The sequence below is a fragment of the Eleutherodactylus coqui genome, chromosome 13 (assembly GCF_035609145.1).
Source record: "Eleutherodactylus coqui strain aEleCoq1 chromosome 13, aEleCoq1.hap1, whole genome shotgun sequence".
Classification (NCBI taxonomy): domain Eukaryota; kingdom Metazoa; phylum Chordata; class Amphibia; order Anura; family Eleutherodactylidae; genus Eleutherodactylus; species Eleutherodactylus coqui.
Genome location: NC_089849.1, coordinates 98,417,489 through 98,433,939, shown reverse-complemented (window position 1 = coordinate 98,433,939; position 16,451 = coordinate 98,417,489). Strand labels below are relative to the sequence as shown.

At 45.4% G+C, this 16,451-nt stretch overlaps 2 protein-coding genes across 4 annotated transcripts in view; one reads left to right on the top strand and one right to left on the bottom strand.

Annotated features, from left to right (window-relative positions):
- Positions 1-14,765, bottom strand: part of LOC136588241 (uncharacterized) — a 37,236-nt gene extending 22,471 nt beyond the window's left edge. For both annotated transcript variants that reach the window (XM_066587319.1, XM_066587321.1), the window contains exons 1-3: positions 14,717-14,765; positions 6,378-6,446; positions 652-1,135 (exon numbers count right to left, since the gene is read on the bottom strand). In XM_066587319.1, coding sequence (XP_066443416.1) covers positions 652-1,134 — 483 coding nt within the window. In that variant the 5' untranslated portion in view covers position 1,135; positions 6,378-6,446; positions 14,717-14,765. The remainder of the gene's footprint in view (positions 1-651; positions 1,136-6,377; positions 6,447-14,716) is intronic.
- Positions 14,766-14,992: 227 nt separating this feature from the next.
- LOC136588379 (uncharacterized) overlaps positions 14,993-16,451 on the top strand; it is a 44,553-nt gene continuing 43,094 nt past the window's right edge. Inside the window, exon 1 of one of the 2 annotated variants that reach the window (XM_066587543.1) lies at positions 14,993-15,044. The gene's annotated coding sequence lies outside the window, so the exon portion shown is untranslated. The remainder of the gene's footprint in view (positions 15,045-16,451) is intronic. The other variant, XM_066587542.1, reaches the window with a different exon arrangement.

The window sequence follows — 16,451 nt, the reverse complement described above, 5'->3', positions numbered from 1 at the left end:
CTATGTACAAGAATATAACTACTATAATACTGCCCCTATGTACAAGAATATAACTACTATAATACTGCTCCTATGTACAAGAATATAACTACTATAATACTGCTCCTATGTACAAGAATATAACTACTATAATACTGCTCCCTATGTACAAGAATATAACTGCTATAATACTGCCCCTATGTACAAGAATATAACTACTATAATACTGCCCCCTATGTACAAGAATATAACTGCTATAATACTGTCCCACTATGTACAATAATATAACTACTATTCCTCCTAAATATCACAAAATGGTTAAGGGTACTCTTACACAGGACAACTGTTGGCCTCTTCAATGACCATCGCTCCTGTGCTTTCACACAGGAGAGACAGTTCAGTCAATGGAGGCGGAGTGCGCCAGAGAACGCTTCCAGAAGACCATCTCCATTCAAAAGATTAGCTAAGTGAGAAGCCGTTCACTAGTGAGCTAAAACAAAGCAACTAGTGAGTAATGAGCTGTTTTCCGCTCAGCATACTCTCAGGTCCCGCGTTTACATAGGACAACTACTACTTAAAAAGTGCTGATAGGTGGCCCGTGTAAAAGTATCTTGAACAAACCGTTAAAATATCTCTACTGGTATTGGAAATAACAAAGTGAACGTGACTTGCCGATGGTTCCTGTTCTGGGTGGAGTGGAGTTGTGGAAGAAGACTTCGAATAACGATGTTCCATCTTCAGTGCTGTGGTCATACTGGAGGCGTTTGTCCCACTGGCCACCGGAGAAGGCGGAGAGGAATCAACCTCACATTGTTCAGTTTTAATCTGGACCATCATTGTATCCAACGATGGAGAGGAAACTAAAGGGGGGTGAACAAACAAAGTTGGGATAGCGTCCTTCTTAAGAATCCTCTGTGACCCATCGACAGTCATATAGCAGTCTGGAGAGAAGTGGCGGGAACATATCCTATATTCAGATTTTGATTTGTCTTCAATTATTTTTTGAGAAACTTCATCTATGTCTTGGAAGTCCAGTCCAGTTTGTAGCAACCAAGACTTGATTAGTTCAATATTACGTGGAAATGAATGAAGAATCAAGCCAGGAATTCTGCTCTCCCAGTTTATTGTACACCCCTTAATGATACAAGACATCATCCTGCAAGGAAACACAAAAACCACAGTGGTGGGAGTTAGACATCTACATCTGATACCTTCCATTCTGCTGTAGTTGGAGATGGGGTGACCAGCACATCCATGCCCCAAATACCAGCAAGGTAAATTAGGTTGTACATGGGACACAGTTGTTCTATAGATCAATGCAAACACTGGGCGGACTGTTAGCGGTCCTAAGTTCTTTTTAAAATTGGCTTGATAAATAATATGGTCTTTCGCAGTGAAGCCTCTCCAGAGGACCACCACTCTATGCAGACCAAATTTCTTATGATAGACTTTCCATTCCATCAAAAAATATGTATACTGGCCATTTTCTTTGAAAAGCCCTCCCCCCAATTCTGGATGGTCATCTCACAGAGATTTCAGTGTAAATATCACATGTTGATATAGGGAAATACTATTGTCTGACAGGATATAATTTCTGTATACTCCCAGAGTATGTATTTCTAGATAAGATCCACTGTAAAAGGCCAGGACTGAAAGATGGCAGACTGTAAAGAGAAGCCTATGGAGTTCCTTGCAGTTATACGAGTGCCCTAGCAAAGTAACAATAGAACTGAGGAACGGAGTGCAGGGACCAAGATGCAATGAAATGGAATTAAATAGAAAAATTATATTCACAACACAAGCTTAAAACATCCAATTGGGAATCTGGCAATGTGTTTCTCCATCAAGGACCAGCAGCCTCATCAGGTCAATCCAGTCCAAAGCTTTTATTAAATGCAATGACCTACTTTGACCAGTTGATGTCCCTACATTGTTGTAACCTATAGTGTATGTATACAATAACCAGTTTGCAACAGTTGAGGAATCCGAAATAAACAGTAACATAGTATGTTAGGCTGAAAGAAGACAATGTCCATCTAGTTCAGCCTGTTTCCACCCCCTTCCACCCTTGTTGATCCAGAGGAAGGCAAAAAAAAAACAAAAAAACAATGAGGCAGAAGCCAATATAGCCCATTCGGGGGAAAAATTTCTTCCCGATTCCATAATGGCAGTCAGAATACTCCCTGGATCAACGTTTGAAAGTTCCTACCTGATGCGAAGACCCGGATCAACAACCCTGCTGGTTATTTAATGTCTATATCTTGTAATTTCATAGTGCTCTAGAAAAAATTCCACTATAGATTTTGCCATAACCACGTCCTCAGGCAGAGAGTTCCACAGTGCCACTGCTCTTACAGTAAAGAACCCTCTTCTATGTTGGTGATTAAACCTGAGTTCCTCTAGACGAGGCTAATACCCTCTTGTTACTGTCACAGTCCTGGGTATAAACAGATCATGAGAGAGATCCTTGTATTGTCCCCTCATGGATTTATACATAGTTACTTGATCGCCCCTTAACCATCTTTTTTCCAGGGTGAATAATCCCAATTTTGATAGCCTCTCTGGGTATTCTAGTCCTCCCATTCCAGTTATTAAATTTAGTTGCCCACCTTTGAACCTACTCAAGCACTGTAACAAACATGTATAAATAATTTGATCAGGAGAATGATGATGCCAATCTAAAGAAATTAGGCTGCCTGCAATTTGCATTGCAGAATCCGGAGCAAGCATCTGCCTTGAGATTTCGCAGTAGATACCTGCCATAGCATGCTTTTTCCTGCCCACGTGCGGAAATCATTATGATTTTTTGCTCGCGGGGAGAATAATAATTAAAAGAAAATAAAAATAATATCGCAGCATTCTCTATTTTGAGACGGTTTTCGTGGAGATGGCTTCCATTGCAGTCAATGTAAGCCGCCCGACCCGCGGCCCTTCCACAATAGTCATTGTGGAAAGGTCGCAGAAAACACGTCATCGCCTAGCGACTGCGCAGCAATAATCTGCACTGCGCATGTGCACCGGCTGGCACATCCGCAGTACAGAATATGAAGACTGCGGGCAGGTACGCGGGGATCACCGGCCAGGCACAGGGTCAGATTCCACTGTGGGGTGGCACATGCACAATCCAACCTGGCCGTGTAAAAACTTAGATTAAATAATATATTCAACTCTGCATTGGTCCATATATACTATTAATTGCTCAAAACTAAGTACTCTCTGTAAGAAAAAAACATCAAGTCTGGCTAAAATCCACATTAAAGGGGTTGTCTCGTGAAAGCAAGTGGGGTTAAGCACTTCTGTATGGCCATATTAATGCACTTTGTAATATACATCGTGCATTAAATATGAGCCATACAGAAGTTATTCACTTACCTTCCCTGCGCTGGCGTCCCCGTCTCCATGGCTCCGTCTAACTTCAGCGTCTAATCACCCGATTAGACGCGCTTGCGCAGAAGAGTCTTCTGCCTTCGGCTCGGTCCGGCAGCAGCTGCGTTCTGGCTCCACCCCCTTCTACGCGTCATCGCGTAGCTCCGCCCCGTCACGTGTGCCGATTCCAGCCTCCTGATTGGCTGGAATGGGCACACGTGACGGGGCGGAGCTACGCGACGACGCGTAGAAGGGGGCGGAGCCAGAACGCAGCTGCTGCCGGACCGAGCCGAAGGCAGAAGACTCTTCTGCGCAAGCGCGTCTAATCGGGCGATTAGACGCTGAAGTTAGACGGAGCCATGGAGACGGGGACGCCAGCGCAGGGAAGGTAAGTGAATAACTTCTGTATGGCTCATATTTAATGCACAATGTATATTACAAAGTGCATTAATATGGCCATACAGAAGTGCTTAAAGGGGTTCTGACATGAATAATTTTTTTATGCTTTAGCAGCCATTGTTCCCTGGTCTGCCTAATGGACCCAGGGAACCCATGGGTTAATGGCTGCTAAAGCATAAAAATCTTATACTTACCTTGTCTCCTGTTGTTGTTGACATCGGGGGGTCATCTCCCGGCAGCATATTAGCACTTTCTGCTTAGGTTAAGCAGCCTGACTAGAGCCACCTGATTGGTGCACGCTGTGCAGTCACGTGGTGCCGAAGAGCCAATCAGGTGGCTCTAATCAGCAGCGCTGCTTAACCTAAGCAGAAAGTGCTAGTATGCCTCCCGGCAGGCAGTCTTCTTCCTCCAGCAGCCGCGCCGCTCCGGGATCGCGCGCATGCGCAGTGGAGAGGTGCCCTCTGACAGGAGTCAGGACGGGCTGCGTCTCCACTGCGCATGCGCAGCACTCCGGAGTTCAGCCGGATGGACGGGCCGCCCACAGCAAGCACTGCTTGTGACGTGCTTGCTGTGGCGGTCCGTCCGTTGACCTCGGAAGTGCCTGACGGACGGACCAGAGCAGGAAGCGGTCTTTTTGACCGCTCCTGCTCTGCTTTAAAGGCACAGAAGAAGATGCCGGCTGGAGGGGACATGCCTGGCGATCGGGCCAGGCCAGGCAAGGTGAGTACAATTTTTTCTTTTTCATGTCAGAACCCCTTTAACCCCACTTGCTTTCGCGAGACAACCCCTTTAAATCTGATTCCCCAATTATGAACATTCTTCCAAATTCCTAACAGGTCATCTAAGTGTCTCTTGTAGAATATCAAAATGACCATTATGGGAGTTTCCATTCCAGGTAAAAATATTTTCAAATACTCCCATGAACATATTAGTATAAGCTGGGCCACCCGCATCCCCACGACTGTCCCAAATAGAAAAAAATCCCTGCGCTACGGAACACAGAAGGATCAGTCGTAGACCCATTGGTCCGTATGGTTGATTTCGGCAACTTCATGTTGCCTTTTTCAAGCAAATAGTATATCAAATACATAAAACATTATATATATATATATATATATATATATATATATATATATATATATATATATATATATATATATATACACACACACATACATATATATATATAGATACACATACACACACACACAAATTAAAATCCACTTACATTCCTATCACTCGTGGTGGACGCCGATGCAGGGGCCGTTGCGATGTCATTGAGTGGGAAGTACTTCCTACTCAGGTGACTGAATACGTCACTCTCTTTCTTGGTGAAATGCAGTGTGCGTTCCATCTTGCACTTTCAATTATAAAAACGGCTATTACTACAGCGGGGCGTGCGCCGTCATTGTGAAACATCGGGTTGTCAGCATAGTTTCTCATAAAAAGATGAATGCAATTTAAAAATTGTGCAAAAGCATGTAAGTAAATGAGGGTAGGAGTCTCGGGCATCGTTTGCCCAACAGCTGTCCCATCTACATGGGGTTAAATATATACTTATCTGTCTTTGTAAGGTGCAACCCGTCTCTAGCAAGGAGTCCATCATAAACATAATTCACTCCAAGGTCTAAAAATTCTTTCCTTTGCTGATGGCACCATCAACATAGCCACCTCTAGAATCCGCTGCCTTCTCCTTATTCCATGGCCATTGCAATATACTTGTGACTGAGTTGGTACTGGAAACAATTGGACGACCTGGGTGATTATACAGAGCTTTGGGGAGGCTGCTGAAACTGGGTTGATACTGCAGTCAACGCACAGTTGAAAAACACTGTGTTTCTGCCAACACCTGTGTGAGGGAGGCCTAACCCCCCATGCTACCATGGATGTTACAGCCTTCTATTCTAATATTAAGGCTACTAAGGCTTCCACCTGCATGGAGGATAGAATGGGCTGCTGCCTGGATTCCTAGGAGCCCCAGGCGAACAGCACCTTGTACTTGCATTTACAGGTCATCAACAATTCCACACGAGGCGCTTTTTATTTTTCTTCTAGTGAAGTAACAAGACTTCTCGCCATAGAATACATCCATCTTTTACTGGTTGGCAATAGAAGGGATCTTCCTCCACAAATCTCACTGAATGTCTATGGAAGCCATAGGTGACTCATCATCTCCATTATGTTTTACAGCCTTCTCCATATTGAGATTACTATGTGGCGTATGCCCTTCTCTTGTGACAATATCCCGGTTTTAGGACTTGCAGCAATCTGCTACACAGCATTCACTCATTAGTGGAAATATCTTCATGGATTGGTCTCCTGTAGCTGTAATATACGTGCGACCTAAAGGAGAGTGAATGGCTCCACCTGCACCATTTACTGGGAAGTTGCTCTTTAACAGCTTCTATAGTTTACAGAATAACATGCGTTTCTGAATAGGATCTCCCACCTGAAAGCTGCACATTGCCAAAATCACTACAACACCCATCCGTCGTATTAAATTCCAATGTATAACTTTCCAAACGTTTTCAGGTCATGCCCCCACCTTCAGCCTGCTAGGACTTGTAGTTCCAGTTAATGGGGTACAGGTCACTCCCCCCGCTTTTGGATTCTGTGGTATTTCTGAAGCTTACCTCTAATAAATGTATTGGAAACTTCCAGCTTTGAATCCACAGGATTGAGGGATAATTATGTAACGAGTCCTGTAAAGAAAAGGGGGACATTATATTCACAGCAAACGCAGCGCATAATTCCCAACAATGACCCAAAGTACGGTGGAAGTCCTGCTAGCATCACCATGACTGGAGCATGGGTCACACCTCGGCTGGGTGAGAGGTCACCAAATATCTTTCTTTGTATACATAAACACTCATTTTTGTTGTCTGTTCTTTACAAACATCCAAACTAGTGGACCAATCTGCAACCAATCTGGCACAATGGTAAATCAGGCGCTTCGGAAGGTCTTAGACCGGCCTTCAGCCCTCCAGGACCCACTGCTAACAACAAATTTGCATTAGTACTCTGATTTTTAGCAAGTATGAGATGAAACCCCGTCTAAAGCCTTCCGAGGCCCCTGATTTACCCATGTGGCTAATTTAGTGCTATAAAGATGTTGGCGTCATATTAGTCACATATAACAGAGTTACATGAAATAGAGCGCTGTGAAGCCAGCTCATTCTGATGGCTTAGAAATATATAAAACTTCTCAATTTCTGTGAATCTACATTTCATTAAAATGTCCATCTTCGAATTCATCATGTAATGTCCTTCTTAGGCCTCCTGCACACGGGCAGATGTGCATTGCGGAGTCTGCGGTGCGCATGCGCCTCCGGACTCTGCAGCAAATACCGCCTCACAGCATGCTATGGCAAATCGCGATTTTATCTCCACGAGCAGAAATCGATTGTGATTTTCTGCTTGCGAAGAAGAAATCGCACCATGCTGCGGGTCATGCACAGACGGCTTCCATTGAAGTCAATGGAAGCTGTCCATCCCGCAGCAATGCGCAAGTATCGCGGGATTCGCGTCACCGCCTAGCACCGGCAGCTACTGCACATCCGCAGCGCAGAAAGAAGCCACTGGAATGGTATGCAGGGGTCACTGGCCGGGCAGCGGGTCGAACTCCGCAGCACCCATGTGCAGGAGGCCTTATACTGGTGCATTAGTGTCCATGTAATACATATGACATTTCTTATACTGGTGCATTACTTAGTGTCCATGTAATATATATGACACATTTCTTATACTGGTGCATTACGCTTAGTGTCCATGTAATACATATGACATTTCTTATGCTGGTGCATTACTCTTAGTGTCCATGTAATACATATGACATTTCTTATACTGGTGCATTACTTAGTGTCCATGTAATACATATGACATTTCTTATGCTGACGCATTACTCTTAGTGTCCATGTAATACATATCACACATTTCTTATACTGGTGCATTACTCTTAGCGTCCATGTAATACATATGACACATTTCCTATGCTGGTGCATTACTCTTAGTGTCCATGTAATACATATGACATTTCTTATGCTGACGCATTACTCTTAGTGTCCATGTAATACATATGACACATTTCTTATACTAGTGCATTACTCTTAGTGTCCATGTAATACATATGACACATTTCTTATGCTGGCGCATTACTCTTAGTGTCCATGTAATACATATGACATTTCTTATGCTGGCGCATTACTCTTAGTGTCCATGTAATACATATGACATTTCTTATACTGGTGCATTACTCTTAGTGTCCATGTAATACATATGACATTTCTTATGCTGGCGCATTACTCTTAGTGTCCATGTAATACATATGACACATTTCTTATACTAGTGCATTACTCTTAGTGTCCATGTAATACATATGACATTTCTTATACTGGTGCATTACTCTTAGTGTCCATGTAATACATATGACATTTCTTGTACTGGTGCATTACTTAGTGTCCATGTAATACATATGACATTTCTTATGCTGGCGCATTACTCTTAGTGTCCATGTAATACATATGACATTTCTTATGCTGGCGCATTACTCTTAGTGTCCATGTAATACATATGACACATTTCTTATGCTGACGCATTACTCTTAGTGTCCATGTAATACATATGACACATTTCTTATGCTGGCGCATTACTCTTAGTGTCCATGTAATACATATGACACATTACTTATGCTGGCGCATTACTCTTAGTGTCCATGTAATACATATGACACATTTCTTATACTAGTGCATTACTCTTAGTGTCCATGTAATACATATGACACATTTCTTATGCTGGCGCATTACTTAGTGTCCATGTAATACATATGACACATTTCCTATGCTGGCGCATTATCCCCAGCATCACTTTAACAGAAGTAGTGTATATTTAAAGTGCCGCATTACTCTTAGCAACTCTTTAACACATACAACATCTGCCTATCTTGTTGCATTAGTTCTAGCACCATTATAATACATATGCCATCCTTCAATTAGTGCATTGCTCTTATTGTCCTTATAATCCATACATACACTATATATATTTTTTCTTTTTGGGGGGGGCGGGGAGGTGGAAGGGGAAAAGACCCCCTAACAAAGTGCTGTGTGGGTTTTTTGCAGCACAAATTGTAGTTTTCATATAGTTTATCACGGCAACAACATATGTGTGGGGTATTCTTCTGCGTTTTGACTTTTTTTTTTTCTTTACAGTTTTTCTTAACTTTGTACTTTTGTCCCACTAGGGGGCTTTCAATCCCTTATACTTCAGTACTATATTGTATTATTATATAGCCTATGAAGATCAGCCAGAGGTTGAGCCTTATTGGCCACTCTAGGTGGCAAACTCTGAGGCAGTCTTTAAGCCTTTGGGTGCCATAGCAACCCATCAAGACCCGCTGATCATATTGTGGGGGTGTGATGGGTGACACGCCATGCTTATTTGTGCACACAAAAAAATGTGCAAGTATTCTCTCATAGATTTCAATGGGCAATTAAGTTTAATCCGTGCTATGAACATGATACGCACAAAAATAGAACATGCTGTGTATCATTTTGCCCAAACTAAATGTGCATGCAACATTTGCGCATGTAAACAAACCCATTGAAATCATTGATACTATTCACCATATAGTGCGCACACAGATCCTGAAGGCGTAATATGCAGCGTAAATGTGTTTGTGTGACTAAGCCCTAAAGGAAAATGAAAAGGAAAAAAAACAACAGTTTTTTGCCCGTTTTTTATCAGTTTCTCTTCTTAAAAAAAAATGGACCCTAAGCAGGTGTGAATGCATCCTAATGAGATTAGAACTAGAGGCAAATACAATAGAAACCCAAAAAGCGGATTAAAAAAGGTCCTAAGGCAGCGGGACAAACGTGCGATATACTCCCTATATGGACAGTCCATGCGATATACTCCCTGTAGGGAAAGTCCTAAGGCAGCGGGACAAACATGCGATATACTCCCTGTAGGGACAGTCCTAAGGCAGCGGGACAAACGTGCGATATACTCCCTATATGGACAGTCCTAAGGCAGCGGGACAAACGTGCGATATACTCCCTATATGGACAGTCCTAAGGCAGCAGGACAAACGTGCGATATACTCCCTGTAAGGACAGTCCATGCGATATACTCCCTGTAGGGACGGTCCTAAGGCAGCGGGACAAACGTGCGATATACTCCCTATATGGACAGTCCTAAGGCAGCAGGACAAACGTGCGATATACTCCCTGTAAGGACAGTCCATGCGATATACTCCCTGTAGGGACGGTCCTAAGGCAGCGGGACAAACGTGCGATATACTCCCTATAGGGACAGTCCTAAGGCAGCGGGACAAACGTGCGATATACTCCCTGTAGGAAAAGTCCTAAGGCAGCGGGACAAACGTGAGATATACTCCCTATAGGGACAGTCCTAAGGCAGCGGGACAAACGTGCGATATACTCCCTATATGGACAGTCCTACGGCAGCGGGACAAACGTGCGATATACTCCCTATAGGGACAGTCCTAAGGCAGCGGGACAAACGTGCGATATACTCCCTGTAAGGATAGTCCATGCGATATACTCCCTGTAGGGACGGTCCTAAGGCAGCGGGACAAACGTGCGATATACTCTCTATAGGGACAGTCCTAAGGCAGCGGGACAAACGTGCGATATACTCCCTGTAGGAAAAGTCCTAAGGCAGCGGGACAAACGTGAGATATACTCCCTATAGAGACAGTCCATGTGATATACTCCCTGTAGGGACAGTCCTAAGGGAGCAGGACAAACGTGCGATATACTCCCTATATGGACAGTCCTAAGGCAGCGGGACAAACGTGCGATATACTCCCTATATGGACAGTCCTAAGGCAGCGGGACAAACGTGCGATATACTCCCTATAGGGACAGTCCTAAGGCAGCGGGACAAACGTGCGATATACTCCCTATAGGGACAGTCCTAAGGCAGCGGGACAAACGTGCGATATACTCCCTGTAGGAAAAGTCCTAAGGCAGCGGGACAAACGTGAGATATACTCCCTATAGAGACAGTCCATGCGATCTATTCCCTGTAGGGACAGTCCTAAGGCAGCGGGACAAACGTGCGATATACTCCCTATATGGACAGTCCTAAGGCAGCAGGACAAACGTGCGATATACTCCCTATATGGACAGTCCTACGGCAGCGGGACAAACGTGCGATATACTCCCTGTAAGGACAGTCCATGCGATATACTCCCTGTAGGGAAAGTCCTAAGGCAGCGGGACAAACATGCGATATACTCCCTGTAGGGACAGTCCTAAGGCAGCGGGACAAACGTGCGATATACTCCCTATATGGACAGTCCTAAGGCAGCGGGACAAACGTGCGATATACTCCCTATATGGACAGTCCTAAGGCAGCAGGACAAACGTGCGATATACTCCCTGTAAGGACAGTCCATGCGATATACTCCCTGTAGGGACGGTCCTAAGGCAGCGGGACAAACGTGCGATATACTCCCTATATGGACAGTCCTAAGGCAGCAGGACAAACGTGCGATATACTCCCTGTAAGGACAGTCCATGCGATATACTCCCTGTAGGGACGGTCCTAAGGCAGCGGGACAAACGTGCGATATACTCCCTATAGGGACAGTCCTAAGGCAGCGGGACAAACGTGCGATATACTCCCTGTAGGAAAAGTCCTAAGGCAGCGGGACAAACGTGAGATATACTCCCTATAGGGACAGTCCTAAGGCAGCGGGACAAACGTGCGATATACTCCCTATATGGACAGTCCTACGGCAGCGGGACAAACGTGCGATATACTCCCTATAGGGACAGTCCTAAGGCAGCGGGACAAACGTGCGATATACTCCCTGTAAGGATAGTCCATGCGATATACTCCCTGTAGGGCCGGTCCTAAGGCAGCGGGACAAACGTGCGATATACTCTCTATAGGGACAGTCCTAAGGCAGCGGGACAAACGTGCGATATACTCCCTGTAGGAAAAGTCCTAAGGCAGCGGGACAAACGTGAGATATACTCCCTATAGAGACAGTCCATGTGATATACTCCCTGTAGGGACAGTCCTAAGGGAGCAGGACAAACGTGCGATATACTCCCTATATGGACAGTCCTAAGGCAGCGGGACAAACGTGCGATATACTCCCTATAGGGACAGTCCTAAGGCAGCGGGACAAACGTGCGATATACTCCCTATAGGGACAGTCCTAAGGCAGCGGGACAAACGTGCGATATACTCCCTGTAGGAAAAGTCCTAAGGCAGCGGGACAAACGTGAGATATACTCCCTATAGAGACAGTCCATGCGATCTATTCCCTGTAGGGACAGTCCTAAGGCAGCGGGACAAACGTGCGATATACTCCCTATATGGACAGTCCTAAGGCAGCAGGACAAACGTGCGATATACTCCCTATATGGACAGTCCTACGGCAGCGGGACAAACGTGCGATATACTCCCTGTAAGGACAGTCCATGCGATATACTCCCTGTAGGGAAAGTCCTAAGGCAGCGGGACAAACATGCGATATACTCCCTGTAGGGACAGTCCTAAGGCAGCGGGACAAACGTGCGATATACTCCCTATATGGACAGTCCTAAGGCAGCGGGACAAACGTGCGATATACTCCCTATATGGACAGTCCTAAGGCAGCAGGACAAACGTGCGATATACTCCCTGTAAGGACAGTCCATGCGATATACTCCCTGTAGGGACGGTCCTAAGGCAGCGGGACAAACGTGCGATATACTCCCTATATGGACAGTCCTAAGGCAGCAGGACAAACGTGCGATATACTCCCTGTAAGGACAGTCCATGCGATATACTCCCTGTAGGGACGGTCCTAAGGCAGCGGGACAAACGTGCGATATACTCCCTATAGGGACAGTCCTAAGGCAGCGGGACAAACGTGCGATATACTCCCTGTAGGAAAAGTCCTAAGGCAGCGGGACAAACGTGAGATATACTCCCTATAGAGACAGTCCATGCGATATACTCCCTGTAGGGACAGTCCTAAGGCAGCAGGACAAACGTGCGATATACTCCCTATATGGACAGTCCTAAGGCAGCGGGACAAACGTGCGATATACTCCCTATATGGACAGTCCTACGGCAGCGGGACAAACGTGCGATATACTCCCTATAGGGACAGTCCTAAGGCAGCGGGACAAACGTGCGATATACTCCCTGTAAGGATAGTCCATGCGATATACTCCCTGTAGGGACGGTCCTAAGGCAGCGGGACAAACGTGCGATATACTCTCTATAGGGACAGTCCTAAGGCAGCGGGACAAACGTGCGATATACTCCCTGTAGGAAAAGTCCTAAGGCAGCGGGACAAACGTGCGATATACTCCCTGTAGGAAAAGTCCTAAGGCAGCGGGACAAACGTGAGATATACTCCCTATAGAGACAGTCCATGTGATATACTCCCTGTAGGGACAGTCCTAAGGGAGCAGGACAAACGTGCGATATACTCCCTATATGGACAGTCCTAAGGCAGCGGGACAAACGTGCGATATACTCCCTATATGGACAGTCCTAAGGCAGCGGGACAAACGTGCGATATACTCCCTATAGGGACAGTCCTAAGGCAGCGGGACAAACGTGCGATATACTCCCTATAGGGACAGTCCTAAGGCAGCGGGACAAACGTGCGATATACTCCCTGTAGGAAAAGTCCTAAGGCAGCGGGACAAACGTGAGATATACTCCCTATAGAGACAGTCCATGCGATCTATTCCCTGTAGGGACAGTCCTAAGGCAGCGGGACAAACGTGCGATATACTCCCTATATGGACAGTCCTAAGGCAGCAGGACAAACGTGCGATATACTCCCTATATGGACAGTCCTACGGCAGCGGGACAAACGTGCGATATACTCCCTGTAGGGACGGTCCTAAGGCAGCGGGACAAACGTGCGATATACTCCCTATATGGACATTCCTAAGGCAGCAGGACAAACGTGCGATATACTCCCTATATGGACAGTTCTAAGGCAGCAGGACAAACGTGCGATATACTCCCTGTAAGGACAGTCCATGCGATATACTCCCTGTAGGGACGGTCCTAAGGCAGCGGGACAAACGTGTGATATACTCCCTATATGGACAGTCCTACGGCAGCGGGACAAACGTGCGATATACTCCCTGTAAGGACAGTCCATGCGATATACTCCCTGTAGGGACAGTCCTAAGGCAGCGGGACAAACATGCGATATACTCCCTATATGGACAGTCCTACGGCAGCGGGACAAACATGCGATATACTCCCTGTAAGGACAGTCCATGCGATATACTCCCTGTAGGGACGGTCCTAAGGCAGCGGGACAAACGTGCGATATACTCCCTATATGGACAGTCCTAAGGCAGCAGGACAAACGTGCGATATACTCCCTGTAAGGACAGTCCATGCGATATACTCCCTGTAGGGACAGTCCTAAGGCAGCAGGACAAGCGTTCATTTATATATTCCGTAGCAACACTAAGACTAAGGTCTCTCACACGAGCGTTTTACCATGAGCGTATCTCCGGCGCAGGGCGCACGCTGCAGTAGACGGCACATGGTGTACTGCTGCTGCGCGATGACAAGTCCCCACACACCATCTTAACACGTAACACGCACCAAGATGTTGCACGTCGTGATCTTTTTTGCATGCACATTTCAGATGCAGTGTGTGCCGCAGCGCTGAAAGGAATGAAAGTTATTTACTGCATATTACACATGCAAAACCCACGCGTGTGAGAGAGCTAACATGTGGTGTGCACCATGAGGGGCTGTAGGACTGACACTGCAGGAGAACCACACTATAACACAAGACTGACACACAGTGACACGGGAGGGGGGCAGCTACAATGTGCTGGTGGCTAACCAGGAGCTCATTCACACCTCCGCCTCCAGTCTGCACCCAGACTAATGCCCCCGCCTCCGTGCACTGCTTGGTAACGGGCCTGCCGGTAACAATGCACAGTGGGGTGTATGCCCCTCACATTACCTGCCCACAGACACACAGCGTGCAGCTTGGAGGGAACAACACGCTCTCGGGCTACTGATTGGCTGAGGTTGCAAGGTGACGTCACCACGTCCCACCCGTTATCGGTAGGCCTTCTGGGAAATGTGGTTTATTTTGTCTAGATGCCGTAGCGGCTGCGTCACTTCTGCCTGAGGGATTGTAGTTCATACTGATGAAAGCACAGGACTACAACTCCCAGAATCCTTATAGGACAAAGGGAACTGTTTGATGATCTCACAGACTGTTAACCAATCATGGAGCAGCTTCGATTCTAAACGTGTTATTTCCATTTTGTGCGCTGCTGTGAAAGGTAGGTTGAGAGTTTCGTGCCCCAGAGCTCCGGCTTCTGCTTATATCGTAGCAATAACTGCATGTTGACAATGAGAGGCCAGCAGTTATCACTATGCTATAATCTGCTCCCCTCTACATCATGTCATTAGTGACTGGCATGCAATCACTCAGGACTCCAAACTGAAAAATACCTAGGAGACATTGGCTGCTCAACAGGAACATTTGGGAGCCAAATTAACCCCTTAGTGACTGAGCTTTTTTTTCTATTTTCGTTGTTTTCTCCCCCCTTTTAAAAAATTGTAACTGCGATCTAGCTGTATGAGGGTTGTTTTTTGTGAGAAGAGTTGTATTTTTTAATGGCACTATTTAATGTACTGAAAAACTTTTAAAAAATTCTAAATGGAGAGAAATGAAAATAAAAACGACATTCCGCCATATTTCGGTGCATCTTGTTTCTACGTTGCACAAAATGCAACAAAAATGACCTGATAACTTTATTCTACGGGTCAGTACAATTACTACGATACCAAACTTGTATATTTTTTTTTACAAGTTTTTTTTTTTCAAAAATATTTAATTTGGTAAAATTATTTTCTGTCTCCAGCTTCTGTGCACAATAACTTTTTTATTTTTGCATCGACATAGTTGTACGAAGGCTCATTTTGTGCGGGACGTCTTGTAGTTTGTGTTGGTAGCTTGTGTTATTTTTAAATATATACAGCGTTTTGATCACTTTTGATTACATTTTTTGTTGGAGACAGGGTGACTTAAAAAAGCGCAATTCTGGCGGATTTCTTTTTTTTCTGACATTCGCCGTGCGGGGTAAATAATGCGTTACTTTGTTAGATCGGACTTTTACGGACACAGCGATACCAAATATGTGTTTTTATACAGACTATTCTATTATAAATATGACAAAAGGGTTTTTTTTGTATGACTTTATATTTTTGAATAATTAGTAAAACTTTTTATTTTTAAACTTAAAGGGGTTGTCCCGCGCCGAAACGGGTTTTTTTTTTTTCAATAGGCCCCCCGTTCGGCGTGAGACAAACCCAATGCATGGGTTAAAAAAAAAAAACGTTTAGTACTTACCCGAATCCCCGTGCTGCGGCGACTTCTTCCTTACCTTAGCAAGATGGCCGCCGGGATCTTCACCCACGATGCACCGCGGGTCTTCTCCCATGGTGCACCGTGGGCTCTGTGCGGTCCATTGCCGATTCCAGCCTCCTGATTAACCAGGGAGAAGACCGGACTGCGCAAGCGCGTCTAATCGGGCGATTAGACGCTGAAATTAGACGGAACCATGGAGACGAGGACGCTAGCAACGGAACAGGTAAGTGAATAACTTCTGTATGGCTCATAATTAATGCACGATGTACATTACAAAGTGCATTAATATGGCCATACAGAACTGTATAACCACACT